At 39.1% G+C, this 27,842-nt stretch overlaps 3 protein-coding genes across 6 annotated transcripts; 1 reads left to right on the forward strand and 2 right to left on the reverse strand.

Annotated features, from left to right (window-relative positions):
- The first annotated feature begins 718 nt into the window (after nt 1-718).
- On the forward strand, nt 719-8,113 carry LOC103465542 (uncharacterized). Of its 2 annotated transcripts, none has more exons than XM_008410502.1 (6): nt 719-810; nt 5,190-5,344; nt 6,436-6,597; nt 6,667-6,771; nt 6,842-7,072; nt 7,640-8,113. In XM_008410502.1, exons 3-6 carry the CDS (start codon nt 6,471-6,473, stop codon nt 7,924-7,926), a joined length of 750 nt encoding a protein of 249 aa, XP_008408724.1. In that variant the 5' UTR covers nt 719-810; nt 5,190-5,344; nt 6,436-6,470; the 3' UTR covers nt 7,927-8,113. The 2 variants fall into 2 exon arrangements, with proteins under 2 accessions (XP_008408724.1, XP_008408725.1); XM_008410503.2 differs by lacking the exon at nt 719-810 and adding an exon at nt 2,186-2,420.
- tfe3b (transcription factor binding to IGHM enhancer 3b) lies at nt 7,959-17,721 on the reverse strand. Of its 3 annotated transcripts, none has more exons than XM_008410501.1 (9): nt 17,568-17,718; nt 14,397-14,619; nt 13,282-13,506; nt 12,810-12,905; nt 12,122-12,233; nt 11,969-12,025; nt 11,343-11,418; nt 11,072-11,219; nt 7,959-10,008 (listed from the first exon to the last, which is right to left on the reverse strand). In XM_008410501.1, the coding sequence occupies exons 2-9, from the start codon at nt 14,586-14,588 to the stop codon at nt 9,595-9,597; spliced, it is 1,320 nt and encodes a 439-aa protein (XP_008408723.1). In that variant the 5' UTR covers nt 14,589-14,619; nt 17,568-17,718; the 3' UTR covers nt 7,959-9,594. The 3 variants fall into 3 exon arrangements, with proteins under 3 accessions (XP_008408723.1, XP_008408722.1, XP_008408721.1); XM_008410500.1 differs by having other exon boundaries at nt 11,072-11,228; XM_008410499.2 differs by having other exon boundaries at nt 11,969-12,233; nt 17,568-17,721.
- A 238-nt stretch (nt 17,722-17,959) lies between these two features.
- On the reverse strand, nt 17,960-26,259 carry gnl3l (G protein nucleolar 3 like). Its single transcript, XM_008410504.2, has 15 exons — nt 26,164-26,259; nt 26,033-26,076; nt 25,457-25,567; nt 24,371-24,487; nt 24,205-24,288; nt 23,698-23,833; nt 23,492-23,595; nt 22,724-22,868; nt 22,516-22,603; nt 21,581-21,758; nt 21,350-21,492; nt 21,130-21,266; nt 19,619-19,767; nt 19,354-19,525; nt 17,960-18,059 (listed from the first exon to the last, which is right to left on the reverse strand). Exons 1-15 carry the CDS (start codon nt 26,174-26,176, stop codon nt 18,007-18,009), a joined length of 1,674 nt encoding a protein of 557 aa, XP_008408726.1. The 5' UTR covers nt 26,177-26,259; the 3' UTR covers nt 17,960-18,006.
- Nucleotides 26,260-27,842: the final 1,583 nt, after the last annotated feature.

A 27,842-nucleotide genomic window follows, 5' to 3' on the forward strand; every position in this document is an offset into this window, starting at 1 on the left:
GAACGAGGTCCCAGATACAAGCGGCCGAAATGAGTTTTCTCCGCAGGGTGTCCAGGTTCTCCCTTAGAGATAGGGCGAGAAGCTCGGTCATCCGGGAGGGACTCAAAGTAGAGCCGCTGCTCCTCCACGTCGAGAGGAGCCAGTTGAGGAGACTCGGGCATCTGGTCAGGATGCCTTCTGGACGCCTCCCTGGTGAGGTGTTCCGGGCACGTCCCACCGGGAGGAGGCCCCAAGGAAGACCCAGGACAYGCTGGAGGGACTATGTCTCTYGSCTGGCCTGGGAACRCCTTGGGGTTCCTCCCGAGGAGCTGGAAGAAGTGGCTGGGGRGAGGGAARTCTGGGCCTACCTTCTGAAGCTGCTGCTCCATGACCCAGAAACAGCAGAGGAAAATGAATGGATGGACAAAGGTTTTTGTTATCCTTTTTGTTATCCTTTGAGGATGAGGAGGTTCTACAAACAACTCTACGGATAATTTTTCACTTTCACTTGTTTTGCATGACCTGTGGAGGGTCAAACAGAGTTGTTTACTCTGTTTAATTCCCTGAAATTGATTTACTTACCTGGGCATTACATTGTTTCTTCGGTGGAAACTGAAACGCTGGGTACGCCTCGCTGTCTTCCTGCAAAAAAGGAGGAGAAAAGTTACTGATCTGACGAAATTTATACAAACATGATAAAAGAAGAAACTAAATAGATTCCTAAAGGTGAGGTCATCACCTGGGGCCTTGGGACTTTCTGTTTGGACGTCGTCTACTGGGTCTTTTGGACCTTCTTTCCTGCAATGAAGAGAAAAAGACATTACTCACCTGGTATGTATTTCTTCTTTTTGTAATGGACAACCAGGTTGTCTACCTGTGATTTGGGGTTTTTGTTTGGTAACCTGCAGCATCCCCTAAATTGGGTGGTTCATTTGCAGGTATTGGTTATAAAAAGTTTTATATACTTTGATTGTAATGTGGGCTGCACAGTGGTGCAGTTGGTAGCACTGTTGCCTTGCAACAAGAAGGGTTYGAYTCTCGRCCCTGGAAGACTCCATGTCTTTYTGCATGGAGTTTGCATGTTCTCCCTGTACATGCATGGGTTCTCTCCGGGCACTCCGGCTTCCTCCCATAGTCCAAAAGCATGACTGTCAGGGCTAATTGGTTTCTCTAAATTCTCCCTAGGTGTGTGTGCATAGTTTTTTGTTCTGTGTCTCGGTGTTGCCCTGCGACAGACTGGTGACCTGGTCTCTTGCCAGGGACGTTAATTCTCATCAACTTGTTGTTTGTACTCATTGATTTAAATGAACAAAATAAAATAAAAAAGGGAACTATTTGAAAGTGCTGAGGATTTCGTCTGGTAAAAAGTTTAACATTTTAACATGTCCAGACACTACACCATTTCTACTGAAGCAAACCGAAAAGTTTTGAACAGTACAACTATGTCAAGTAATGACAGTCTTGTGTATAGTTAGTATATTGCTGCTGTTGTATGCAGAAAAAACAAATACATTTTGCTGACAATATCTTGGATGAGTTTAGGAATATTGTTTACCGTGGAAAAGTCTTGACCAAATACATTATTCATATATAACTTTTAATATCAAGACATTTTTTCATTTAGTTTATGTACATTTAAATGCATTTAAGCTTATATGCTAAACAGTGTTTCTCATCCTTTTTTGGGCCAGCGCCCCCCCAGTCTTTATCCAGGTCCCTCACTGCCCCCCACCAAASAATTTGCAGGCTACTTTGCACTGACCATTATTTTATCATTAATATTACTATCACTACTGTAGATGTTTTGATTTTTATGCTTGTTTCTGTATTTATCATTAAAAATAATTTCCCAGAGAACAAAAAAGTAATGCAAATAGAAATTATTTTCACAGGCATCTACGAAAAATGCAATGAACATTCAAGCTAAAATTGGTAACAGCAGCCAATCAGAGTGGAAAAAAATATTCTTATTTTGTGCCATTTTCTAATTCTTAAATATTCCACAAAATGACCAGATAAAAGCCCAGGACTTTCGTAAAACGGTTGAAACAAGTCCACATAGCACAGGACTTAAGGAGCTCCGATCACCCTGTTGCCACATAGAAGATGGCGGACGCTTTTACGTACTACTAAGCGCTCCATGAGACGCTATTGATGTCTATGGGAGAAACGATTATGGGTCTTATTTCCGGCGCCCACCGGAAGTAGCAGTATTTCATTGTAATTTGTAGGGTTTTTGGAGAATCTATATTCATAATAGTAGTTACATCTCTCTTTTCTGTTATTGTACAATATTTAGTAAAACTTGTTTACGGACATGCCGTCAGCTATCAGAGAGCTGCTCAGTACAGAGGATCGTAATTATGAGTTTAATTACGGGGTGCGACAGGAAAATCTGTGACCCGTCATTTTCTGTGACCGCAGAGGGCAATGGAACGCAGGTACGTCTTGAAGATCAGCGAGAAGAAGAATATTTACATAATCTGCGTAAATACTGATACAGCTGGGATTGTAAACTTCACGGCTCCTTTATTACCATCGCATCGACGGAGAAAATATAAATGTATTACTTCGTATTTGAGTCTCAACTGTTTGACTGACCATCGCACTGAATGCCTAGTGCTGTCATTAAAAAATGTAAACCAACTGTGGCCGTTTAATAAATCGTTAAACGATTAAGAAATGATTGTAAGTGCTGTGGTAGTTTTTAACACGATTTTTAATGTTTCTGCCACCTCTTCATTACAGTCATATCACACTTATGACAATATTTAACCCTCAAATAGCCAAATTGACTCTGGTCACCGATTTTGATGGCCATAATAATCTATGACTTTACTGTACAGGCCTGTAAATTATGTCAGAGTGTAAAACAACTATTTTTCAGAGTTCTGCCACCTCTTCACCACCATCTGAGTGTATTTATAACAATATTTAACCATATAATTGGCAGTTGTTGATTTCACGTTGAAATTTCTATCACTCTGTGTGCTACACTCAGGAGAGAGATTAACTTGATGCATCAAAGAGTGATGTCATCACTGCTGATGTCATTGTTACCAGTGGAACTGAACATTCTAATGATGCATTCACATCAAACGCGTTTTGAGCGTAAGGCGAGTCTGGTTCACATTCAAAGTCTATGTGGAGTGTTGGATGCGCTAGATGCGTCAAAAGCATCAAACAGTTCAAATCGCGACGCAATGGCTCTCGACGCGCCTCCACAGACTGAATGCAAACCAGATGCGCCTGACGCTCAAAACGCATTTGGTGAGAACGCACCATTATATGTCCAGTGGAACATTATGTTCATCATATTAGGACCAAAGCCCGGTCCTAATATGATGGACTCATTGCTTTGGGTCAGGGGTAACGTTTAGAGGTAAGATGCAAATTAAGTTTTAGTTAAGGTTAGAGTCAGGAATAGACTAGTATTGATTTGGGTTAGGGAAAATGTCTGGGTTAGGCAAAATTGCAGCTACTAAAATGAAGTTAAATCAATGCAAAGTTCTAATATGGGTCGAAATAGTTTTGACAAACCTGTACAGCATTTTGTTTTCTAAATCATTCTATAAATAAACAATGATGATACAATGTTATCTTGTATTTCTGCCAATTGCATAGCTGCGGTACACTAGTAGTCTAGCGCAGTGGTCCCCAACCTTTTTATTACCGCGGACCGGTCAAGACTTGGAAAATTTTGCTGCGGCCTGGTGGGGAAGGGGGGCGTAACATGCAGCCGGTCGCCGCATGTTACGCAGAGCGGCTTGTAATGTGGGACTCACCTACTGGTCCGGGATAAATCCATTCTCCTGTGTCTTTTCTGGGCCTTTTCCCTTTGCAAAGAAACTTTCCAAAGACATCTGATCTGTTTCTTACTCATTTTGCTGCTTGTGGCCTCAGTGTTGGCGCGCAAGTAACCGAGAGAATCCGGTTAAAGGATTTTCAAAATAAAAGATCCTCCAGACTATTTCTTGCGCGGACCGGTACCGGTCCACGGACCGGGGGTTGGGGACCACTGGTCTAACGTGTTTAATGTGCTGAGACACATTCAATGCATTAGAAACCAATCAGAACCAAAAGTTTGCCTTTTGGTTCTGATTGGTTGTTTCTGGACAGTAGCAGAGCCAGATGAATTTTCACAGATTCTCCGTTTCATATTCTAATGATGCATTAGAATATGAATGCATATCTACTGTAACTGATACCATTGGAAAAGCATTCTTTTTCTATGGGAGTTGATAAGCAACCAGTCCTAAAGTACTGCCATCTGCTGGAAGTGCGCTTCTAAATGAAATTAGTGGATGCTATCCATCATCTGTTGAAAAAAAATCTGACGCTTTTCTTAGAATTCTCAAATTAAATTCTTTTTTTTTTCCTCCACAGTAACCCTAATATTCTTTTGTACCATCTGACAACATAAAATAGGCAAAAAAAATCTCAAAAGTCAAGACATCTCACCCCTTATCTAAAAAAAAAAAAATTAAATTAGAGAGTAGAAACAAAGTCTCTAGAGTTAAAAGAAAGTGTTACAAAAATATTTCTAAGTCTAAATCTCACATTTGCCATGGCCGTCGGGGTCTGTTTTGCTTCTTCAATTTGCCATAAATATTGGAACAGTAAATTCTCTTCTCTCCCAAAATGAACCAATCATCAGTTCATCACAGTTCAAACACAATGGGAAGCAGGACGTTACTGGAAACACACCAGCAAGTCCATCTTGGAGCAGCTAAAAAGAAGGAAAGGAGGCGATGGAATCTAAATTATTAAATACATCTAAATCTAAATTTGAGATCGTGTGGAGTCATTTTTAACTGAGTTAAGGTAACTTTGAAGAGTGAACCAAACTTCCCCCAGAGAGATGTAAAAGACAGGTTTATTTATTTAATCAGAGAAATTATCATTTGAAAACTAAATTAGACTTTTACTCATATTATCTATCATTTGTTGAAATGCATTTGATGATCTGAAAAGTGTGACAATGGCAACAACAACAAACAGAAGGAATTTGAGAGTGAATAAGTTTGTCACAAAAATAAAAATCGATGTGTTTGAACTAGAGAAATAATTTCTCCAAAGCCTTTTTAATAGCCTTTGTGCTTGCAAAAGTCTATTTATAAAAAAAAAGTGAATTTTTTTTGTTGTTTTTTTAAATGCGTAGTTAGTAAAGAAATTTGTGTATGCCTAGACTGTGTATGTGTGTGTTTAAGAGAGCAAGAAAGAGCGGACGGATGAGAGAGAAAGGAAGGGGGAAAAAGAAGAGAGGCTTTACTGCAAAGTTATAGTTCCTGCTCTGACAGTTCGCTGAATGATGGATCTGTGATTGTGACTTCACCCTGGAATGTTCTTCTTTGAGGAAACGGTTGTAAGTACAATTTCTTCCCTACGAACCTCTGACAGGCAGCAAAACAGATGGGTACACAGCACATTGTGGGCTGATCTGAATCAATGAATGTTAATCTCTTGAGGCTGTGAATTTTAGCCTCAAGAGATTGAGGTTAGGGTTAGGGTTTAGTTTGACACAATCTATACAATACAGCATAGAATGCCTTATGGATGTCGGTTTGTGAGCAGAAAAACATCCAATATTTCAACATGAAATATTGGATTATTCTTTGCATACATGACCGGCGAGGCGATGTACACAAAGAGAACAGGAGCCAAGCTCGCTCACAGAGCTGTCAGGATGTCCGTGCACTCTATTTCATCTGCTTCTTAAATGTGAGCAAAATGGAGATGAATAATAGATTAACTTCACTGCCATTTGCAAGTTGTCTACTCATCACCAACAGCTGAGAAACCTCAGCTATTGATCTGATATACGGTCTCCGTCGTTTGACCTAGACTCAGCAGCGTGACGAGATCTTTATTCTCCTTTTGTCAGCTTCCTTAATTTAACTTGCAGGATGGAACTAAAATATTAATCTTACGTGACACGTTCAATGCAGATATCTTGTTTCTTTGTGTTTCTTCGTTTCCGGTGGTTACAAATTTAAGGTGCCTTAAAACAATATTCATGCCCACTTTTTTATTTTTATTTTTTACATTTTGTCATATTAGTACCAGATTTTTATCTGTATTTTATTAGAATTTTAGCAGCAAATAATTTATGTTCTTCAAAAGTTTGCCATGCCTTTTGGCTATAGTTCTCAAATTTTAATTCCAAAATAGGCCTAGGCCTTTGTTGTTTGTTCTAAGGGAGAATTAAATGCGGCTTTAACTCACATTGTCTAAGTATTTTCAAAGAGTCGTCATGGATGGTGATGCTTTGGGCAGGAACTAATTCCAGTAGTAGTCAGTCTTGCTACGAATGTCAAGAGGCCTCTGACTGAAGATTGCTTCTTTTTAACACTCTTTTGATGCTAACAGCTCAATTTTCACTTAAAATCCCAATAAAACACATGAACAAAGTGTAAACATTTTTACACTTTCCACTCCCTTGTTCCTCTTTAACAGAGCAAGGCAGATTGTTTCTCAGACTGAACGTTTCAATGGATGACAAGCAGATTTTCAGAGGGATGATTGGAGACAGGAAGGAAGAATATGACGAGATACTGAAGTCCCGGCATTCACAAACCGCGGCCTCAGAGTCGGACGCTGAAGCTGCGGATAGAACGGGTATGTTTAACAGGAGCATGTGACAAAACGTTACAGAGAGAAATGGAACAACGATGTCTCGTCTTCCAGGATCTTTTACTGAAGTCAACAGTATGTCAGGACACATTTCTACTGAGGACATGGAACTGTCTTCAGCTGAAGTCTCTGTGATTGTATCACCAAATCAGACAAGAAGTAAGATCATCATTACGGTTTATAGCTAGGCCTTTCTGCTGCTTATTGTTAGTTTTGTTCTTTTACACAGAGGAGACTGCAGTGGAACATGATGATGATCACTTCAAGAGTGGATCGACCACAGCTGTGTACGTCTGCAGTTCGTGTTCTGTGGAGGGACACCAGCCGAAACCTTTACATTCCCTGCTGCCGCCCTTCACGGAAATCCGCAAACTTCCTGATGTGAGCCAAACACTGACCAAAACCAGAGTTCAAGACAGCCTGAAAACCTCGTCAGCTCAGACTGAGGCAGGTGGAAGTGGTAAGGTAGCTGTGTGTTATTTTGTAAATATTTTTTTATTGGTATTTGATAAGAAAATGTGTAATATTTTATATTAATCACTTCAAATTTTATTTTATTCCCACCGTTCTTATGGTTATTTGCTTTAGGATCCTCCACAGCAAAGCTGCTGGATTGTTCCTTTGGCCTATTCTTTCTCAGGAACTTTTCCATTTCTTTGGTTAGCTTAATATAGTAGCTTGATACCAGTCAAAAATAACATAGAAATGAATTATTTTAACTTATATATTTTTTAAACTAAATTATGATAAAAAAATTGAAGTAAAAAACTTTTATATTTTTTATTTTTGCAAGTTTTTTTCTCTTACCCTCCATCTTTCTGAGGCCCATGCAGTGCCCCCTAGCGGCATCACTGTTGAAAAACAGTATTATAGATTGCAAACATGGAAAATACACTCCTAACCGCCAACTCCTGAATATGTCGTAGGCCACCTCAAGTTTTATGTTTAATCAAATGTTGGTGGCTCAATCTGCACCGTTTTCGTTTAGCTCGTGTCTCACTTTTAACTTTGTCTTCCTCATCTCGAGACCTGTGTGCTGCCATCCTGCTGGGCTGTCTCTTCTGCCGGCCCGTGGACTGTCTAACGGAGACCTTCCGAGGGTGCACCGTGTGCTTCTGCTCGCTGTGCTCGTCGTTGTTCGGCTGCCAGCCCGGCGCCCTGCGGCCTCTCCTGGAGTTCACCCGGACCTGCGGCCCGTGCGCGTGTGCCGGCGCGCGCCGCTTCCTGTGCGACTGCGCCGGCTGCGACGTCTGCCTCCCGGCCACGGAGTGCCTGGACCTCGCCATGGAAATCTCTCAAATGCTCTACCACTGATGCGCCGCGTCGAAACAGGAGACGGACACGAATTGAAGAAAGTCGTTTATTTGTTAAAATGTTAACAAAAGCCAAATTACTGAGAGGGGGACAACACGCACGTGTTTGTGTTTAACAGTCAGTTTTAACTCTCACATATCTACATGTTGTAGATAATAGTTGCATATATGCAAAAAAAAAAAAAAAAGGCGAGGAAGTGTGATTTGGTGTGGAGCGCCTTTAAATAGATTTAGCTCCAACTTTTGAACGATGAGCTACAAACCGCATACTGAACAGAAAAACTAAGTCGGTGTTAGAAAAATAACTAAAAATTTACAATTCTTAATATTTGCGCCTACTTTACGGAAGAGTTGACCTGTGGGTTCTTCTTAATCGTCCATTTTTTTAATCAGTTCTGAGATTAAACTATTAATTGTTTTTTAAAGGGGGTCAAAGCCCTCGGTAATACACACAACGAGCAACATTAAAGCATGATCAGAAATGATATCGCAAAGTAAAACAATCGGAGTAAAACATGCCAACTGGTGAACGTCATTCAGTGATCACAGAAGGTTAAAAGGAAAAGACAAAAATAGATATTAGTCATGAAAAAGCATTTATCAAACTATCAGGTATAAAAAAAAAAAAGTTATGAGCTACAGTACTGTTGGAAAATTGTTCTCTTCTCAGACACTCATGCGTTTACTAAGTAAATCAACTCAAAAAATAAAACGGAACAAATCCTGCTTTGGCTAAACCAGCTGCTTGTACGGCTTTATTATCATCTCGAGAACATGCGACCGGGCCTAGAAGCAGACCACTGGGTGTAAAGTACTAAAAAAAACAAAACCAAAAAGCTCTCATAAAATGCATAGACTGCCTTAAAGTAAGGTGCAATAAAATTGCTCAAAATAAAATACTCTTATGTACAAAATGCAGTAAATATTTCACAATGTGCCAATTCATTTAAAACAGGGTCCAAAGTCGGTCCTCGAGGTCCGGCATCCTGCATGTTTTAGTTCTCTCCCTGGTTTAGCACACCTGCATTAAATGATGGCTAGTTAGAAGGCCAAGGAGAACATTGACTTGCTGAGGAGTTTGTTACTACCACTAGGGAGAGAACTAAAACATGCAGGATGCCGGCCCTCCAGGACCGACTTTGGACACCCCTGATAAAAGATCCCTTCTGTAGCTGCTGGTGAGACAACCAACAGGAGCGAACGACGAACCCTGATTCCAGTCAGTTGAAGAAACAAAAATTAAAATTAAAAGTCATACTGAATTGTTGGCATCTCTTAGTATGTTTGCTATGCCGGTGAATCCTCACAGCTTTTGTCATCATCATAATAAATTTTGAAAAAAATAAAAGCAAGACGTCCCTTTTAAATCTCTGAATTCGTCTTAAGAACTACTGAATTTCTTAATGCTAAAGGTCCACTTCACTAATATATAATATTCCATTTAATAAGATTGCATTTATAAACTTAGACAATCATTTGAGCTGTTCCCAATAGGAACAATATTTATGGCAAAAACAAAAATAAATTCAATAATTAATCATCTGATTCAATATTAAGTTAGTTTTCCATGATAGCTTTGAACGTTTTTCTTTTCAGTCCTACAAATAGACTTTAGTTATTAGGGATAGACTGCACTTCCTAGATCATCTCTGATCGCTATGGAAACCCATCACAAGTCCTCGTCCATTTCAAGGCTGCTCCTGCGGCTGCTGGTTTTAGAGGCACCTGGTGACAGTGGGGAGAACAGTGGCTCGCCCATCCTCTCCGGGGACAGGGCGCACCCGTCGTCCATGAGAATGTCCCCCAGGCCCACGTCTGGGTAGAGCGCCGAGGCGGTGGGGTCGTCCAGCTCGGCGAAGCTCAGGCTGCCGAGGTCCAGCGGACTGCTGATGGTGACGCCGGCGGGGGAGTCAGAGGAGGGCGGGGAGAGGAAGGAGGCCGGCAGCGGCTGTGCTATCGCGCCCAGAGCCGAGAGGTTCAGGGTGGTGGCGGCACCGGGGTTCTGGGCAGCGTGGGGCACTGCCACCGCCGCCTGCTGCTGGGCGGCTGGCAGTCCGTGGAGTCGTGCCTGCATTTCAAGTTCCTAAAGAAAAATATGTGAGAACGACACCGTGATGAATAAATTCACTTCTAACTAAATAAAGGAAAGTTTGATAGATGTTTTAAGACTGTAAAGTACAATTCCTTACAAAAGTACAATTCCAAATAAAAATCCACAACCTGTGGCTTGATTTGTGTGTAGGATCAGCTTCCACTTAACTTATGGCTGCCAAGACTCTCAGTGTTTATTTTACTGAAGGCTTTGCACATTTATCAGTTTTTCTGATATTCCTGAAAAATCTATCACGATATAAAGTGTTTCATATCAGTCAATAGCAATAACTTTTTAGATCAATAATTATTTAATAATTTTTTTGTTTATAATATCTGAAATGCTACCAAACTAGTGACGTTTTGTGTCTTTTCCACATAATTTTTTATTTTGAAGCAGTTATGAGGCACTGCTGATGCGCAAGTTACAGAATAAGTTGTTGCTAGGCAACCTCAGAGGAAGTGAGTTGGGTAGTATGGTAATTTCATTTATATAGTACATTTTCAGCAACAAGGCAATTCAAAGTGCTTAGTTAGGTCCGTTAGTTGATGCAACCAACCAATAGCAATAACTAACGGGGGCTGAGCGGCTAACGCCTTTCCTCTGCCTCCATCTCCCAGAATGCTGTGCAGTTCTGAATCAGAGTTCAGTGAATATTCTATATATTGAATGCTGAAAATTAAATCAGTTGTAATATCTATTGATATCAATCATGTATCTATAGCGATATATACTGCTGTTACTTTATTGTCCAGCCCTATTCTGACAACAGAGGCAGAGTGGCTCTGCAAATTCCAAATGTCTTGTTTGATCAACGGGATATAGGTTTGGATTTGACTAGGCTCCTAACAGATGAATACGTTTTAACCTAAAACATTTCACTGCAGCTCTGGCTGCACTTTTAGTGCGCCTGTCCTGCTGGAAGGCGAACCTCCGCACCGGTCTTAATCTTTCCCGTGTCTGCGTGATGCTGCCACCGTCAGGTTTCACTGCAACGATCGTGTGTGTGTATAGGTGTGCAACAGTGAACGCTTTAAAGAGCGCAAACACAGACCTGGATGCGCAACATTAGAATGTGGTTGGCCTGCTCCAGCTTCTTCTGGCGCATTTCGACATCCTTGGCTCTCTGCTGCTCCTTCTGCAGCTTCCTGATGTAGTCCACAGAGGCCTTCAGGATGGTGCCTTTATTCCAACGCATCTCCCTGTCAGGCCCAAATACAGAAAGAAAAAAAAAAACTAATGCAAATGCAGTTGCACAAGTCACAATTGTAATGCTTATTGAGAAAGGAAAAGAAGAAAAGAAGCTGTTCTTTTTAGCAACTTACGGGTCACTCGACTTGGGGATCAGAGTACCCAGCTCCTTTATTCGGTCGTTTATGTTGAATCGTCGCCTCCGCTCGACTGCAGCAAAGAAAGAGTTAAGAAACAGACACACTGATCTACGACTGCAGCTATCGCTTATTTTAGTTATCCATTACTCTGATGATTAGTCGGATTTTTTTTAAATTGGGCACATTCTGCAGATTTTTCACGATATCGTACAAATAAATGTAAATAAAGAAATTATTAAATTTCTTGTTTAAATAGGAAAATAAACATTTTATATCATTAATGCACCATTCCATTAGCTAAGCTTGATCATTTGTAGCAAAGGATGCGTGTGCAGCTAATAAAGTACTTCTAACATTAACATGAAAAAAATTGAAGAGTTCTGGGTAGAGCATTTTTAAAGAAAAACTTTTGTTTTAAATCTTAAATGCAAAACATATTTTTTGCATAGTTTTGGCTTAATCACTGCTTTCTTTCTTTCTTTCTTTCAAAATAGCCTTTTTTAAAAGTCTGTTCGATCCTGTTAACGATTAATCGATTGCTAAACTAGTTATTGATTATTTCATCAATGGTTCCAGCCCAACTCTGATTCAAAGAGACTCAAACGCTGCGGGCGACTTACTGAGGTTGTGATTGTCTTTCTTCTGCCTTTCCTTCAATAATGCTTTGGTGTCGGTGTCTGAAAGAGGAGTTGAACGTTTTGTAATGGAATCAGACATGTTAAATAAAGTTTCATAACGACGCAGACAGAAGTCAATGCAAGCAGGCTCTGTACCGGTAATTTCCCTTTTGATCTGTGGAAGGTCAGCAGGGCAGGAGTTGCTGACAGTGAGAGTAGGAGCTGCCATTCCAGGGCTGTGGTAAACATCCAGCAGATTTCCCGGGAGCTACAGCAACAGCAAACATGTTATCATGCATGCACTCAATGGTTTAGAGAAAAAAAAAAAAAAATCTGTTGAACAGACGACATGTAAGGAACTTCAAAATGAAACTGCCGTTTAATTTAAAAGCCGCTCTTCATTGCAGGAGCTTTAAAACATTAAAGTTTAGAGCGTTTACCTCGGCTTGTTTCCTTTTCTGGTCCTCCAAAAGCATCACCACAATCCTCATTATTCAATTTATCCTACAGGTTTCTCCCCCTTCACCTCCAGTTATCAGTTAACCTGCTGCTGCAGCAGTTTTTAACAGTCGACACAAATCCACTTTGACTCGCCTCCCCTCGTCGGGCCGGCCTGCGACGGCTCTGGCCCGCCCAGGCAGCACCTCTGTGACGAATCGTAGGCGAGTGCCACAAATGTATATTTACTCCCACAGCTTCTGAATTCCACACGTGAAAGAGAGCGTTCCCTTCGGGGAAAAAGCACTCAGGAGCCGGGTCCTGATGGCTGCGATACCAGAATAACCTGTCGGTCCTGAGGGAAATGTCGAACAGGAAGCATTCAGAACAGCATTGTTCTTCATACCGTGCTGGGCAGCTGAAGACCTGAGTCGATCAAGGTGATGATGTCGTCGTTGAAGCTGGATTCGAGACTGATGATGTCGTCGATCACATCATCGATCTGGACGGGAAGAGAGAGAGAGGAGAAAGGCCTCCGTCAGAGTCTTTCCGGGAGCTAAACGGCGACGGCATAAAGCAGAGCTTGGCTTCACAGTCGGAGGTGCATGGTTCTGTTCTGCTGCAGGCGCAACATTTAACAACCTATTGTGACAACAGAGCGACGAGAATGCGACAAGAGGAGGCATGCATCGTCCCGGAGGGAGTTCTGAGCAAATGCAGCCTTTCAACTGGAAACGAGCCGGGCGACCTGCGTCTAACTTCCTCAAAACACATTCGGCGAATCTGCAGAAACAGTAACGGACGGGCGGCGTTGTGCAATCTGCTGCGGGAGGAATAAAAACGAAACCCAGTGTGAAAAACTTAGGAATTTCCCGTACTTCCTCCTTGTTCGAGCCGATGTTCAGCAGAGCCATGGGGCTGTTGGGGGCGCTGCTGGCGGAGGGGCCGACTTCGGGGGCCGAACTGGACTGGTGCACGGGGGACACGCCGAGCGACTGCGTGACCGCCTTGTTCCCCAAAGTGGTGGAGAGGTACTGCTTCACCTGCTGCCTCTGGGCCTGCTGGATGTGGTACTTGGTTGGGTTCTCCAAGTGAGTCTGCACCTGGAACATTTCAACAGTTTAAACACTCAGATTCCCACATGAAGCCACTGAGAGACACACAACACTGTGTCAAGATAAAAGAAGAGATTTCATGATGCAAACATAATAGAATGGCATGTTTTTAACTTGATTTGTTATTGTTTTCCTGCTTTAGACATGAGCAACGGGTGACTGCAAAACCAGAAGGAAATAAAAACAACAAAAGTGGATCCTCTGAAAACGTTTAGAGTTTTCAGATTCGTTGCGTATATAAAAAAAAAAAATCTTTAGATTGAGGGTGTCCAAACTTTATGTTTCATGTGAGCCAAATAATTTACAATTAAAAGCTAAAATTGAACTGAACTATTTTAAATCAACCAATGAAGTTATCAAATTGTGTTTATTTGTTGTATATTTTTATTTGTTAAATGAAAGGGAACCGCTTTGCTTATAATTTCAGGCTCAATTGAAGAAAACAGATTTTTTTTGTGAGTTTGCAGCAATAAAAAGGTCAGACGTCCTATGAAAACACTTCCTGCAATTAGCCAAGTTTTAATAAAGCGATTACAGGCAGATGCAGGTGTATTTTGGAGCATACGTCCTAAAGCTGAAGTGATTCTAGTTACTATGACAACAGAAAAATGATCACTTTGTGTTGCATCTTACATTTTTGTGAGTAGATTTTGATTTAAAAGTGGCAGTTTTGTCCCAAATCACTGAATTTATTCTTGACTTAGTTTAGGGTGTGATAAGCTTGAAGTTAGTTGACACTACTGCTGAGGCAGTGAAACAAGCATAAATTCATGCTCTTAAAGGCTGTCTTTTCTTAAAAAAGAAAAGACTAATTACTCACCGTTCAATCACTTTTAGACAGTTACACGTTAATAAAATAATAAATGCTTAGCTCTTACTTTTAGCACCTCCACAGGCACCTGTGCCGGTGGGGGCCGAGCGGCATTGGGCGGCAGGGAGACGGAGATGGCTGGCGTGGAGTCGGAGCCTCTGAGCTGGGAGGCGGAGGCCTGCTGCTGGGCCTCGCGCCGCTCCTGCTCCTGGGCTTGCTCTCGCATCAGCTGCTGGCGCAGCAACACGCGCGACGACATGGTGGACACAGATCAAGATCTAAGGATGGAGCTGGAGAGCAAAAACAGGAAAAATGAGATCTTGATGTGGTATATATAGTAATATTTGATCTATAGCCATTTTAATAACATATTTATTTGGATATTGGCAGATGACATCAAATGTCATCTGCAATTCCGCCTGGGAAGTTTTCTTTTTCAGACAAATGAGTTTTATTACATTCTAAATGCAAAATGTGTATATTTTTACACCGTTTTGGCTTAATTACTTCACTGCGTTGTTGTTTTATTCTGCAAATGGCCTTTTCTGGGTCTTTATACTCCACAAATTAGTTGATTATTTTAATAATTAATTTGATTAATTATTTCAGTCGTAATACCCCGCCTCTCGCCCGGAACGTTAGCTGGAGATAGGCACCAGCAACCCTCCCGACCCCACTAAGGGACAAGGGTGTACAGAAAATGGATGGATGGATGGATTTCAGTCGTAATTCAATCGTACTGTTGCTGCAGTGTAATGAGTTAGTTGACTGTCATTTGGTAAAATAATGTTAAAATATCTATGCAGTCTAAACACACTGCTTATCTTCCTCAGAACTACAACACAAGCTCAAACGGTACTTTTCTCTTTTTTTTGACCTAAAAGATCACTGACTTTTTGCTTCCTATAAAAACCAAACAACAGATCAACTTCCAGTGAATTAAATTAACTTTTTCCCCTTTTGCACTTCCTGAGTTGCTATTTCAGCTGTAATAGTGTAACATTACTACCTACCAGCTTCTGTAACTCTACCTACAAGTTTATGGTGACCTTGCATCACCCACTACTAATACTTTAATGACAGATGAGTGTAGCTGGAAAACAAAAATCACTCCAGCATCAATAAAACAGATCGTCTATTAACACACAGCACCATGGAAACGCAATAAAATCAACTCATTCGCTTAAAAATGTAGGCCATACTGTCGGACGCAAGGCCGTCCAGTCTGACAGAGTCAAAAACAATCTTAATCTGATAATAAAAAAGCTTGTTGTTTCTTGAATTGAAGTGTTCTTCAATTCACTTTTTGTTTTCAAAAACAAAAAGTGATAAAAAAAACCCCCAAAAAACTTAATTAAAATTTTAATTAAAGTTTAATAAAAAAATTAAAAAAAACAGACAAAGGGTTTGGAAGATGCGCTGTGGTGAAGGGATAGTTATTGTGATTCTTTGCATTTTTCTCCTTCATGTGTTCCTAGTAGAAAAAAGAAATGGCATCGCTCAAGATCTATACAGACTTCAGAGAAAACCAGAAATCGGTATCTGCCAGGAAAAGTTTAATTTGTGCATCTCTAGATTTTTTTTTTTTGCCCAATCAGGTCTTGACTTTATTAATATTTCTTCTAATCTTTAACAATCTGCACTGCAGAAAAAAATATTGTCAAATATTCAATTTGTTAAAAAATGTTTTGTTATTTGAGCAATTCAATTTTAAAAATGTGACTTTTTATATAGCTTCATTACACGCAGAGTGATACATTTAAAAAACGAGGATGTATTCTTACTCATTTAGATTATTATGGCTTTCAGCTCGATTTGACCGACACAGCGACGTTGTGGTCAATGACGCAGACATTGGTACCATCAAGTCTAGCTGGAAAAAAAAATCAGTATCTTCACAAAGCTTGTCAGAGAGAAAGAATGAAGTACTCCAAAATTCCTCTGCTACGTTGGGAAATTATCACTAAGTGGAAGCGTCACACTGGAGCTGAAGCAACTTGGATTCTGTGCCTTTCCACTCCAGACGCTGGGACATTGATTTTAAAGAGCAGTTTGGACCACTGATCAACAGTCCTGTCCTTTCTCTGAAACGCTTCACTTCTGACCTCTGTGGTTCAGGAGTGGATTACCACAAGGAACACAGTTGTACCCAGTGTCATGAATACGTCAGTCGACATCTGGAGAATAGCTGCTGTTATCCCTGTTGCTTTCTTTCCCCCATTATTACGCTTTGATACAACGCTCTGACCAAACAGCATTTATCTGTCAAGTTTGTATTCTTCCACATAATTATGTAGATCATAAACAACTTCAAAATGAAAAAAAATCTATTTATTATTGATCTGAAGTGGCATTCCAGTTTTCTTACAACCTCAATTTGCCACAATTATCAAATTAAAATGTTATGTCATAAATAGATCACAATGTGTGCAGTCAAACTATCCTTGCTGAATTGAATTAGATAGTATAGTGAGATTCTAACTCATGTAAGTTACTGTAAAGAATTTGAGCGATTCAGTAAACATTTGCTCTTATCTCATCCATAAGTTAAACACAAGGTTCTTACACAATCTCTAGAGTAGTGGAATTTTTTTTCTTTACATTGTTTTCCATTTTGCACACAGACGGACAGTTTACTCTCTGAGAAAAAAAAAATAAAACCGGAGCCATTCTCTGTAGCCAGACAGTTCAGCACAAGCTGTTCCACGCTCAAAGGCTGCAGACTGCGCACTACGTCCCCCGCTAGCTGGTTACGTAAAAACACTTGAAAAGTGCGCTAAAAATGATAGCGAACTTCTTCGAAAGCAGAAGTTTCTGTTACATACCTTACGTCGCTGTTCGTGTTAGTTAATAATTTGTCGAAGCCCCACAAACGGTAGTTAGCTTTATTTCGGCTGTTTTTTAATCTCTATTTTTAGCTGTCTGCTTCGGCGTCATGACTTAGCTGAGCTCATTTTGACAGCTCCGACTCTCTGATGGGCCCACACCGACCAGCTGATTAAAAAAAACACAACTAATGTATAATATACACATTATAAACTCTTTATGTCCGCTTCTTTATTTTAACGCCAAAATAAAGCGACGTTAGTTGTTCTTTTTCCTTACTAAAACGAGCAAAGGGCAGGGAGAAATAGGAAGTTGCCGCTCAGCTAACAAGTCAGCTAGCAGCAGTCGATAATTACCCAACAAGTTAAGGCTTATAAATTAGGAAACATACTGTCGAATAAGATATACTTACCAAACAAATATGTTCATTTCACATAATTACCATAATTACACCAATTAATTCCCGGAAACCTCCGCTTTCTTTGCCATGTTTTAGTGTCGGCGGTTACAAACTAAGCAGCCCCCTAGCCTCGACACTTAACGCTGTTGTTTATGTTGCACTGAGGTCATCACGCCAACGTTACCCGGAAGTTGTCGAAATCTGTCATGTTGTTAACTGAAGTTTTCCTCTTTGGAACAGATTTTTTTTTTAAATAAACAAACATTTGAGACATATAAATAGACATGGAAAGCACGAAAAATTACCATAAAGTAGGTGTAATTTCCATTTACAATATGAAGACACCAAATGATAACATGTTGTATATACCAAAGTAACAGTTAAAGTAAAGACAGGACAAAGAATTGTTTAACTTTCTTTTTAATTTAATTCCCATGCTCAGTCCTCAGAGTTAGAAGTCCATTGCAGATGCAAGTGTGTCCGACAGTTTGGTAGCAATTTTGTCTGTTAAAAAAAGAAAAAAAAAACCATGATATTTTACTGACACAACACCATCAATCAAAAACAAGTTACGCAACAGTGGAAAAACAAATCCCTGTGGTTGTTCAGTCAGTAATAGATTTTCTTCTACCTAAGGGGGGAGGGGGCTGGAACTTAAGAAACCTGTTGGAGCACATTCAACATTTTCTCAGAAAATCTTTAATGGTTTATTATTCTGCATATTTGTGACAAAACACACAACCTGTAATTCAGGAGAATTTTGATGTTAACATTAAAGTGAAACCAACACAGGTATGTGTTAACAAGTACAGTTACTGTACAGCTCAACATTAGGAATATACATATACATTTTCATTTCTTATTTTTTTGACACATTAGAAAGTTTCAGTCTCATTCTGTCTCATGCGCCAGTCAGGTTTTCCTGCTCCGTACAGATTGCCGTTTTTTTTTTCTTTAGGTCTGACATGCTGAGTCAGATTCTCATTTTTAAAGTACCACAAGATTTAAAAAAAAAAAAAAAGAAAGAAAATGTGCTGCTTTCTTTTTGATGGAGCTTATGTTCAGAATCCAACAAAAAATTAAATGCAACATCATTCCCATTTGTGTATGAAAGTGTGTTCCTAACTTTTATCTATTTTTTTTACAAGATAGTGAATCAAAGTACCCACTGTTGGTTGAGTTTTTAATTTTATTGCTTTAAATTAACAGCAGAAACGAGATAAAATGCGGATCTGTGAGTCGCGTAGTGTTTCCGTTGCTACGGCGAGTCAATGTGTGACAAATATAACACCACACCCTCCTGTTAATCAAACACCACATCTATAGCGTTATAGTAGACAAAAACAGCTGCTGCTTTAGCATCTCACTTCTGCACCTTAAGAAAATATCTGAATCCTAAAAATAACATAATAAACTAAAACACAACTACCAAATGAATTTAAAAAAAAAAAAATTACGTGTCTTGATTTTTAAATACTGGAATCAGCATCAGAAGAAACAAGCTCAGACAAACTGGACTTCCAGTGCAGATAAAGCAACGTGTTTCAAATGCAATTTGGGATATTCACTCCTAGCACGTACATAACAACAAGGAACAGTCGCTTGTTATTGTTCTAGAGATAGTGACACAAGGTTCACTTGACCTAAACAGAAATTGTCACATTTTTTGAATGAAAACTTAATTTTAGCATGAAGCTGTACTTTTTGTTCAGCTTTTTTTTTCTTTTGGTGATATGGTTATACAGGATTTACAACTGTTATTGTCTAAAGAAAACAGTCCAAACATGATGATACAAACCGGCTCTTTTCTGCTGCTTCTTTCTCTTCTTGTTGGCAGCTAGGAGCGCCTGTCCCTGCTGCAGAGGATCTACTTTCACAATATCCTTCAAATTTGGAGCTTTGGGAGCTGCGTCTTTCACAGGGAGGTCCGTCTTTCTCTGGGCTTTTATCTCCACCGTCATCGGCCCAAACTATTTGGATGTAGAGGGGTTGGCTTCATAACTTTCATTTGAGAAGAGGCTAAGAATAAATATTTCAGATGAAAGCGCAAAGGTGTACCTCACCTCCAAATCCTGGTCATCCTCCATGGTTTCGGCTTCATCTTCCAGAGACCATCCCTCCATTTCCGGGTCAGGTGACTCGATCTGACCCCCTTGAGTCATTCCGGCAGTTTCCATGCAGAATCCCATTTGGATGTCAGGGCAAGAGGACTCTGAATCACAAGAAAAAACATCTTACGGTTTAACTAAACAACACAGTTTGTCTGGAAAAACAGATTTAATGGTAGTTTTTGTGATGCACCTGATGGGGTCATTTTCTTATTTTTTTTTCACATTAAAAAAATGCATATAATTGCATGTAATACACTACATAACGATTACTCTGTTCAATTTTAACAAGCACTGAAGTGAACAGTTCTGCTTCCTTCACAGACCATACTCTGTTCCTGGTATAAATCTGGACGATAAACATCCAGTAAACACCGATTTCACATTAACCAGTAGCTCTTTGGTTGCGGTGGTATTTTGCTACAACCCCTAAGAGTTTAATAACTCAGGTGTCCTTAAGGCTGGGTGACATGGGAAAAGATTAAATGCTTGGCAGTAAAGGAACACAAAACACAATCAAATCCAGATTATCATCACAGATTTAGGTAAATCTATGAAATCAATTGGGTTTGATGCATTAATTCAACACTTGAGGAATATTTCAAAAACTGTGCAAGTTTATGTTTATGGCTCTCAATTTATTCCCACGTTTGGAGCTCAGTCACCCTGGCATTCTCATGTGACATAAGTTCCCCCTTAAAGAGGAATTAAGCATTTGATAAACAACTGTGGTAGAACCATTCCTGCTCTCACTTTGGACCTCACTGGTTTAGTCTATGAAATAAGGTTTGTGATAGAGGGACTTGATTAAAATGTTTCACCGAGTTAATTGCAGCATCTGTAATTAATCACATTTTAGTCAAAAACTGTATATTATCGACAAAATAAGCAACATTTTCAATTGAAAAACCTGTTTTGCTGCAAAATTATTGATCCAATAGACATGAGCTCAACTAGAAAGATATGCATTGTTTTTAATCCGATCAACCATCAGATCATACTGTATACCTGTTCAGCTTCAAAGTGTTTCAGGAACCCCTGATTTGTGGACGGTGACATCAGCATTGAGACGTCTCTGCTGCTGTAACATGGTTAGCTTTGACATTTTAGGCTAGCATAACTTTACTGATCAGCTAATTCCTTTTTGAATAATTTCCACACAACAATAGACTGCATTTTGAAGCAAGAATTAACCCCAGTGGACCAAGAGAAGCAGCTTTTTTAAAAATCTACCACAAACAAGCAAATGGAAAAGTTCTGGCTGGAACCTTTGTATTGTGCGTAAAAAAAAAAAAGCGATTCATTGCGCTAAAATGTTAAATCTATATAATTAATTGAGAAAAATAATGATTTTAAGAAGGTCAAATTTATATGATCTGAAACTGTAAATGTATGTCTTTAGGTAATAATGCAATTATCAACTTTTTTTTTTCTCCAAAGTGTGAAGTCACAGACTTGGACTTTACCTGCAAGAATCTCCTGATTTCCTTTCTCCAGCTCGTCCCAGTCAAAGGCTTTTCCCATCTCTGTAACAATCTCAGCGCTGACATGGGTGGGCAGAGTGTGTGTTTCTGGAGGGTGTGTGAAGTAGCTGATCCTTCCTCTGCATGAAATGAAATGAATTCACATCAAACAAACGCTGATAGAGTATCACTGGTAAGAGTTTTAAAAGTCTGGTCCGCCCACCCCGTCCAATCCATCAACACACTCTTAGCTGCTTTGTCAGTGTCTGGCAGCCCCCCCTTCCTCAGTTTGCCTTGCCGCCGGGCGAGAAGAGCCAGGAACTCCGGAGCTGTCTGGAAGTCTGGAACGCCGTAGTGCTCAATGATCTGTGCAGATAAAGGTACCGTCAATGGCCTGACCGACTGAGAAGCAGTACCGACGGGTAAATCGCCGTGGAGAGCCGCTGGTTCGGACCTGGGTCTTGTTACACCTGCGGAGGATAGCTTCAACGGGTGGAAGGGGATCTACAAGCTGTTCGATTTTCACGCAGTTACGAAGGATCATTGCCGCGTCGGTTGTCGATGTTGCCATGACGATTCCGGGACAATCCAGGAGCTTCACATGTTTGTCCAAATGCACTTCTTGAAGACACCTGAAGACCAAAATAAATAAAAACCTTTGAGCAAAAGGACTACTGTTGTACTCAGAGTCCGCTTATCAATTTTTCTCTGTCAACTTAAAAAAAGTGAGACGCTTGGAGGGTTTTCCCCCCTGTCCATTGGAGCTGTGAAGTTAAATCTTAATATTTCAATGGTGAACTATGAACGTGAACCAATTCAATTTAATCTGTTTGAACTGAATTTTGAAGTAGCTGAGAATCAATCAAACCAAATGTTTACTCGTTTAGCAGCAACAAGTCATTTCAAAGTGCTTTACATCATAAAAATACAAAGTCATACAACACACAGTCAACAACTGGAACATTACATATATTTATTGATTAGTGTTTTATTGATTATGTTTCAAAAGCAGCTCTAAATAGGTGGGTTTTTAGCTAGATTTTAAAGGCATTCAGTGTTTTGGCTGTTTTGCAGTTTTCTGGAAGTTTGTTCCAGATTTGTGGTGCATACAAGCTGAATGCTGCTTCTACATTTTTGGTTCTGGAGATGCACAGCAGAACCAGAACCAGAATAAGAACCAGAAGACTTGAGAAGTCTGGAAGGTTGGTACAACAACAGCAGAACAAACTGGCTACTCTGTTCAATGTAAACAGGTTCTGTCACTGGTTTAACACATCTAAAGAAAACAACTTGATGACATCCTGAAGTAGTAATTTGGTCAAAGGAATCAGTTGTGTTGGGAGTCAGAACGCCATTGATTTAGCACATGGAGCTCAGAATCACACTTACTTTGTGACCCCAGGTGTGGCTCCGACGCTGCAGGCCCGCGCCCGTTTCAGACTGTTGATCAAACTGCTCTTCCCCACATTAGGAAAGCCTACCAGAAATACACATGAATAAAGTTAGGTTTGCTTGTTTTTTTTCATGCGTCCTACAGTGAGTGAAGCCTGAAATTAAGATTACAGATCTAGAGAACCCTAAAACCACAGCAGCTTACCCACAACTCCCACGGTGATGGCAGTCTTGATGTCCTGGTTGCGGCAATAGTTCCCCAGTAATTTCATCAGGCAGTCAGCTCCGATGCAAGCGCTGGTGCTCAGGAGCTCAGAGGTGGCTTGAGTTACTGGGATGTTGCTGCGTTTCTTCCCACGGGGAAAAAAAACAGAATGTATACTGGTGACACAATTTACTTTAATAGAGCGGCTTTAATATTTCCAAGTTTGCATCGATTGCCGTTTTCTGTCTGATCGCCGACGTTTAAAAAATATCAAAATCTGATAATAATGGCCAATACCCGTCACATGACCAAACAAATAACACAAGACCAACATTCTCTCCTCCAGAAAGATATGGCAGCAAGATGGGAGTTAATATGGGTTGTCAATATCAGCCCAGTGTTAAAAATGACTAACAAAGGCAGATACCAACGTTAGATACTGATGTAAATATCGGTTGTTAATATCGACCTGATACTGATGCATGTTAGAAATGACTAATATGAGCAGATATCAATGTTAGACAGTGATATATTGTGCATCCTTACTATCGTTTACCATACACATGCAGATGTGACCTGGTGGATGGGTCTGTCAGTCAGCCCCATCACAGCAGAGCAAAATGGGACAGTGGCTGATTTCAGGCCTTTGCGAATGTAGATATGAAGCATCGGCTGATAGTCGATCACCCAAAAGTAAGGAACTCTGGGCCAATTTATCAAATATTTCAACATTAGTTCAGTAACAAGATTACAATTCTTGGCACTTACCAAGTTCTTAGTTTGTTGCTGGGTAGATGCTTTGAAAGCCACAGTAGGAAACTCGTTACGGAGATACTTAATCCACTTTTCCACGATTTCTTTCGATACCAAATCTAGAAATCCAGGAAAGTGTAAAATAAAAATCATATGAAAATATATGAACTCTTTCATATATTTGTATATATGCTTGTAACCACAGGTACAAGCATTCTTACCGATCTTATTAAGGACTAAAACGATCTTCTTGTTGGTTCCGCTCTGGATGACGGCTTGTTCCACCTGAGGACATCTGCAGCCCAGAGGGTCACGCGCATCCAAGACCTCCAAAATGACATCCGAAGCCTCCACCACCTTACAAAGCAAAACGCTTTTAATAAAACATTATATAATATATAAAAAAATAAAGGGAACACTTAAACAACACAATATAACTCCAAGTAAATCAAACTTCTGTGAAATCAATCTGTCCACTTAGGAAGCATCACTGATTGACCCGACGAGGGTCCCCGTTGTCAATCAGTGTTGCTTCCTAAGTGGACAGTTTGATTTCACAGAAGTTTGATTTACTTGGAGTTATATTGTGTTGTTTAAGTGTTCCCTTTATTTTTTGAGCAGTGTATATATATATATATATATATATATATATATATATATATATATATATATATATATATATATAAAATATTCAAAAATTATTAACACGGGGATTGACTGAAACCTACCTTTTTAAATTCTCTGTAATACGCCTTTCTTGAATTCTCATTTTCAAAGTTTACATTTTTTTCCAAACTCTGCATCTCTGTTTCCTTTGGCAACAAGAAAAGAAAACTTGACACAAATTGTGAAACACGCAGCATCTGATTAGCATTCAGACTGGGATTTTTATACCTTCAGCTCAAACTCTCTTTGTCGCTGTAGGATGTCGTTCTGAAAGGTTTGTAAATTTCTCCTCTTCATCATCTCACGCTCTCTGGACAGCTTCTGCTTTTCCTGGAGATCTTGAAGCTGAGAAGAGACGCAGATTACAGCCGAATCCAGTTCCCTAACCTTCCCAACTGTCCCTTGAACCCGAATTCAAGTAGATGTTAAATAACCCAAAGCAAAAAAGCGGAAACTCCTTCAACAAGCCTATTGATTTGTTGCATTTTCCCATAAATATAAACAGTTGTTATAGCTAAACCTGACGCTAGCTAGAATATTTTTAATGTGTTAAAAAGACACAAATCAAATGTAACCTTGCTAAATAAAATGTAATTTAATTCAAATGTATCTGATAATTTCATACCAACATACTACCAAAATGGATACTGTACTATATATAGTTGTTTTGAAATAGTATTATTTTAACATTTAAAGGTACATGACTGGTTAACTGCAACTACATCTGAGTATACCAAAGCTTTAAAATATTTAGTGCAGTTATTTTATGTTAGAGTGAAGCATTATAACACATCACACTAAAGACTCCAGCAGTTTTGTGTGTTTGTACTTTTACAATATTCTAAATATACATATTTTACACCAGCTTTTAATTGTATTTTGAAACGCTTTGAAGATATTAAACAAAAAAGGAATAAGGCACACATCAAACTACTCAAACTAATAGGCATTTGTTGTAAGAAAATACTTTCTATTAATAAATACTTAAAAATGCTATTTTTTTTATTGCTTACAAACCACATTGTATATTGCTAATATGGCTCATATCAAGATAACATATATTTTATGTTATTAGAATATTTTTCAATAAATTATGGCAAATACATTTTTTTTATTTAAAATGGACTACGCTAATTTATCAACATGTGTTTCAATCTGTCATCTAAATGTACCACACGTCTCTAGTCTCTGGCACGTCAATGTAGGTAAAAAGCAATAACAAAACATTCAAGCACATGGCATAAATACATGTAATCTTATTCAAGACTGCTCATATAACAAAGAAATTAGAAGTTGAAAACAATTAAAATGTACCCTTTGCTTCCTGATATCCTCTGGTCTCCTGGAGTCCTTGACCTGGTGAACAGCCGGCTGCTTGCTACTATTTGTCGGCCCTGATCCTTCAGTCTTCCGCCCATCTTTAGTCTGAAAACAGCAGTTTAGTTCTTTACTACTTTTAAAGGGATCACAAGTCCGGACAAGGAGCAACAGATTCAAATCAAAGGCCTTAAAAGGGCTTAGTGTCTAAGTGAAGATACATGCTTATGTCTTTATTATATATAAAAAATAATTTTACATTTAAAAACTATTATATTATTATTGTATTAGACTCGTTGTTTGCAATGCCTCTACTGTAATGTGAAACTGCAGAATTGTTCTGAGAACCGATTTCTACTAGCTATTAAACCATGTATATTCTCTCCAAAGAGCGATGTTAGCGCTTGGATTTCGACTTAAAACGTTTTGGGTTTTTTTTAATACGGAATATGACACTTCTGTCAAAACTACACCCTTGTGTCAAAAATGCAGTATTTATATATATTTGTGACAGGCATTATGTAGTTAATCCTGAAGTTAGCTATAGGCAGCGTTAGCCGCGATGGTGGTTACCTTAAACTTCCCGAGAAAACCAAGACGTTTAGCTCGTTTCTGCTCTGTGACCAAAAACAGAAACCGGTGAAACAAACCATAAGCACATACACATTAGGCAATTACATTTAGCACAGTATTGGCATACATACTTGCTTTAGACATAACTTCACCCTCGCCTTCTTCTTTCGCACGTGTAGGTCAGCTGGCTAGTCAAGTAAACTGTCAACATCCGGTAAGTGTCAAAGTAAAAGCATCTTCTTCTTCTTGTTGTTGACTTTTAATGACGGTTGGCAAGAAACGTTAGGTAAGCATTACCGCCACCAACTGGTAAGGAGTGTGGACCACATGACAAAAAAAAACAAAAAACAAAACTATATCCTATTAAACAACTTACACTGTTTTAAAAAATAAAATAAGGCCTCATATCCTCTACTTCTTGAATCCTTTTGCAATAAATCAAAAATATCAAATTTCATTTTCATGCTATTAAGGTTTTTAATTAACTTATTTCTTTGTATCAAATATTTCCTACAACTCAAAATAACATGCTCCACTGTCTCATCTTCCCCGCAGTCACATTTCCCTGTCTGATGTTTCCCTATCAGAAATAATGACCTATTTAGTCCAGTATGTCCAATTCTAAACCGTGAAATAATTATCTCTTCTCTCYTTATTCTTTCTGTTCTTCTCATTTGACCAATGGTCTTTTGAAATTTATATAACCACCTTCCTTTCTTTTCTTCTTCCCATAACTTTTGCCACCTCTCTCTTGTTTTTTGTTTAATTATACTCTTTATTTCTGTTATATTAAAACTAACATTAATATCTATCCTCACCCGATTAGTACTCTCTTTAGCCATTCTGTCTGCCATTTCATTCCCCTTAACCCCATGATGAGCTGGAACCCAAACAAAATTTACCGTTAGCCCCATCATATTGATTCTGTAAAGTGTTTGTTGTATTTCAATTAATATATCTGGTCTACTATCTGATTTATTATTTTGCAAACTGAATAATGAAGAACTAGAATCTGAGCAAATAATTGATTTTAATGTTCTGACCTCTTCCACCCATTGAACTGCTAAAAGCAAAGCAAGCATTTCTCCTGTATACACTGAGACTCCATCACTGATCCTTTTTCCTTTGAAACTGTGGCACAATAAATGCTATCCCTACCTTATTAACTGTATTTTTTGATGCATCTGTGTATATTTGTATATAGTTATAATATTCATTTAAGTACTCTTGTATTGTATATCTACTCATAATGTGAAATGTATCTTTGTTGTTCTTTTCTAAAAAAGAAAAATCAACCTTTGCATCAGGAAGTATCCGAGGTGGTACTGATGATAATGGAACTGCCTGACATATATTTAACAGATTTAAATTAATTTAATTAACTTTAGAGTTTATTATCCATCCAAAGCTCTTTAATTGTTTATTTTCCTTTTCCCATGTTTAAGCACCTCTAATGTTGGATGATCATTTTTTTGTCCCTGTAAATTTGACCAATAGTTTAAGGATAATTGATCCCTTCTAACTTTAAGAGGCATTTTTCCCATTTCAACCTGTAAAGCTGCTGTTGAAGATGTTTTAAAAGCTCCGGTATATACTCTTAAAGCCTGATGTTGGATACTATTTAGCTTATGGAGGTTTGAATCTGCTGCTGAATTGTAAACTATACATCCATAATCCAGGACTGACCTAATTAACCCAGTATAAATTGCTTTTAATGATTTTCTATCAGTTCCCCACTCTGTTCCAACTAAACACCTCATTATATTTAATACTTTCCTACATTTATCTATTATTTTCTTAGTATGCACTC

This window comes from Poecilia reticulata, linkage group LG5 (genome assembly GCF_000633615.1).
Source record: "Poecilia reticulata strain Guanapo linkage group LG5, Guppy_female_1.0+MT, whole genome shotgun sequence".
Taxonomy (NCBI): Eukaryota; Metazoa; Chordata; class Actinopteri; order Cyprinodontiformes; family Poeciliidae; genus Poecilia; species Poecilia reticulata.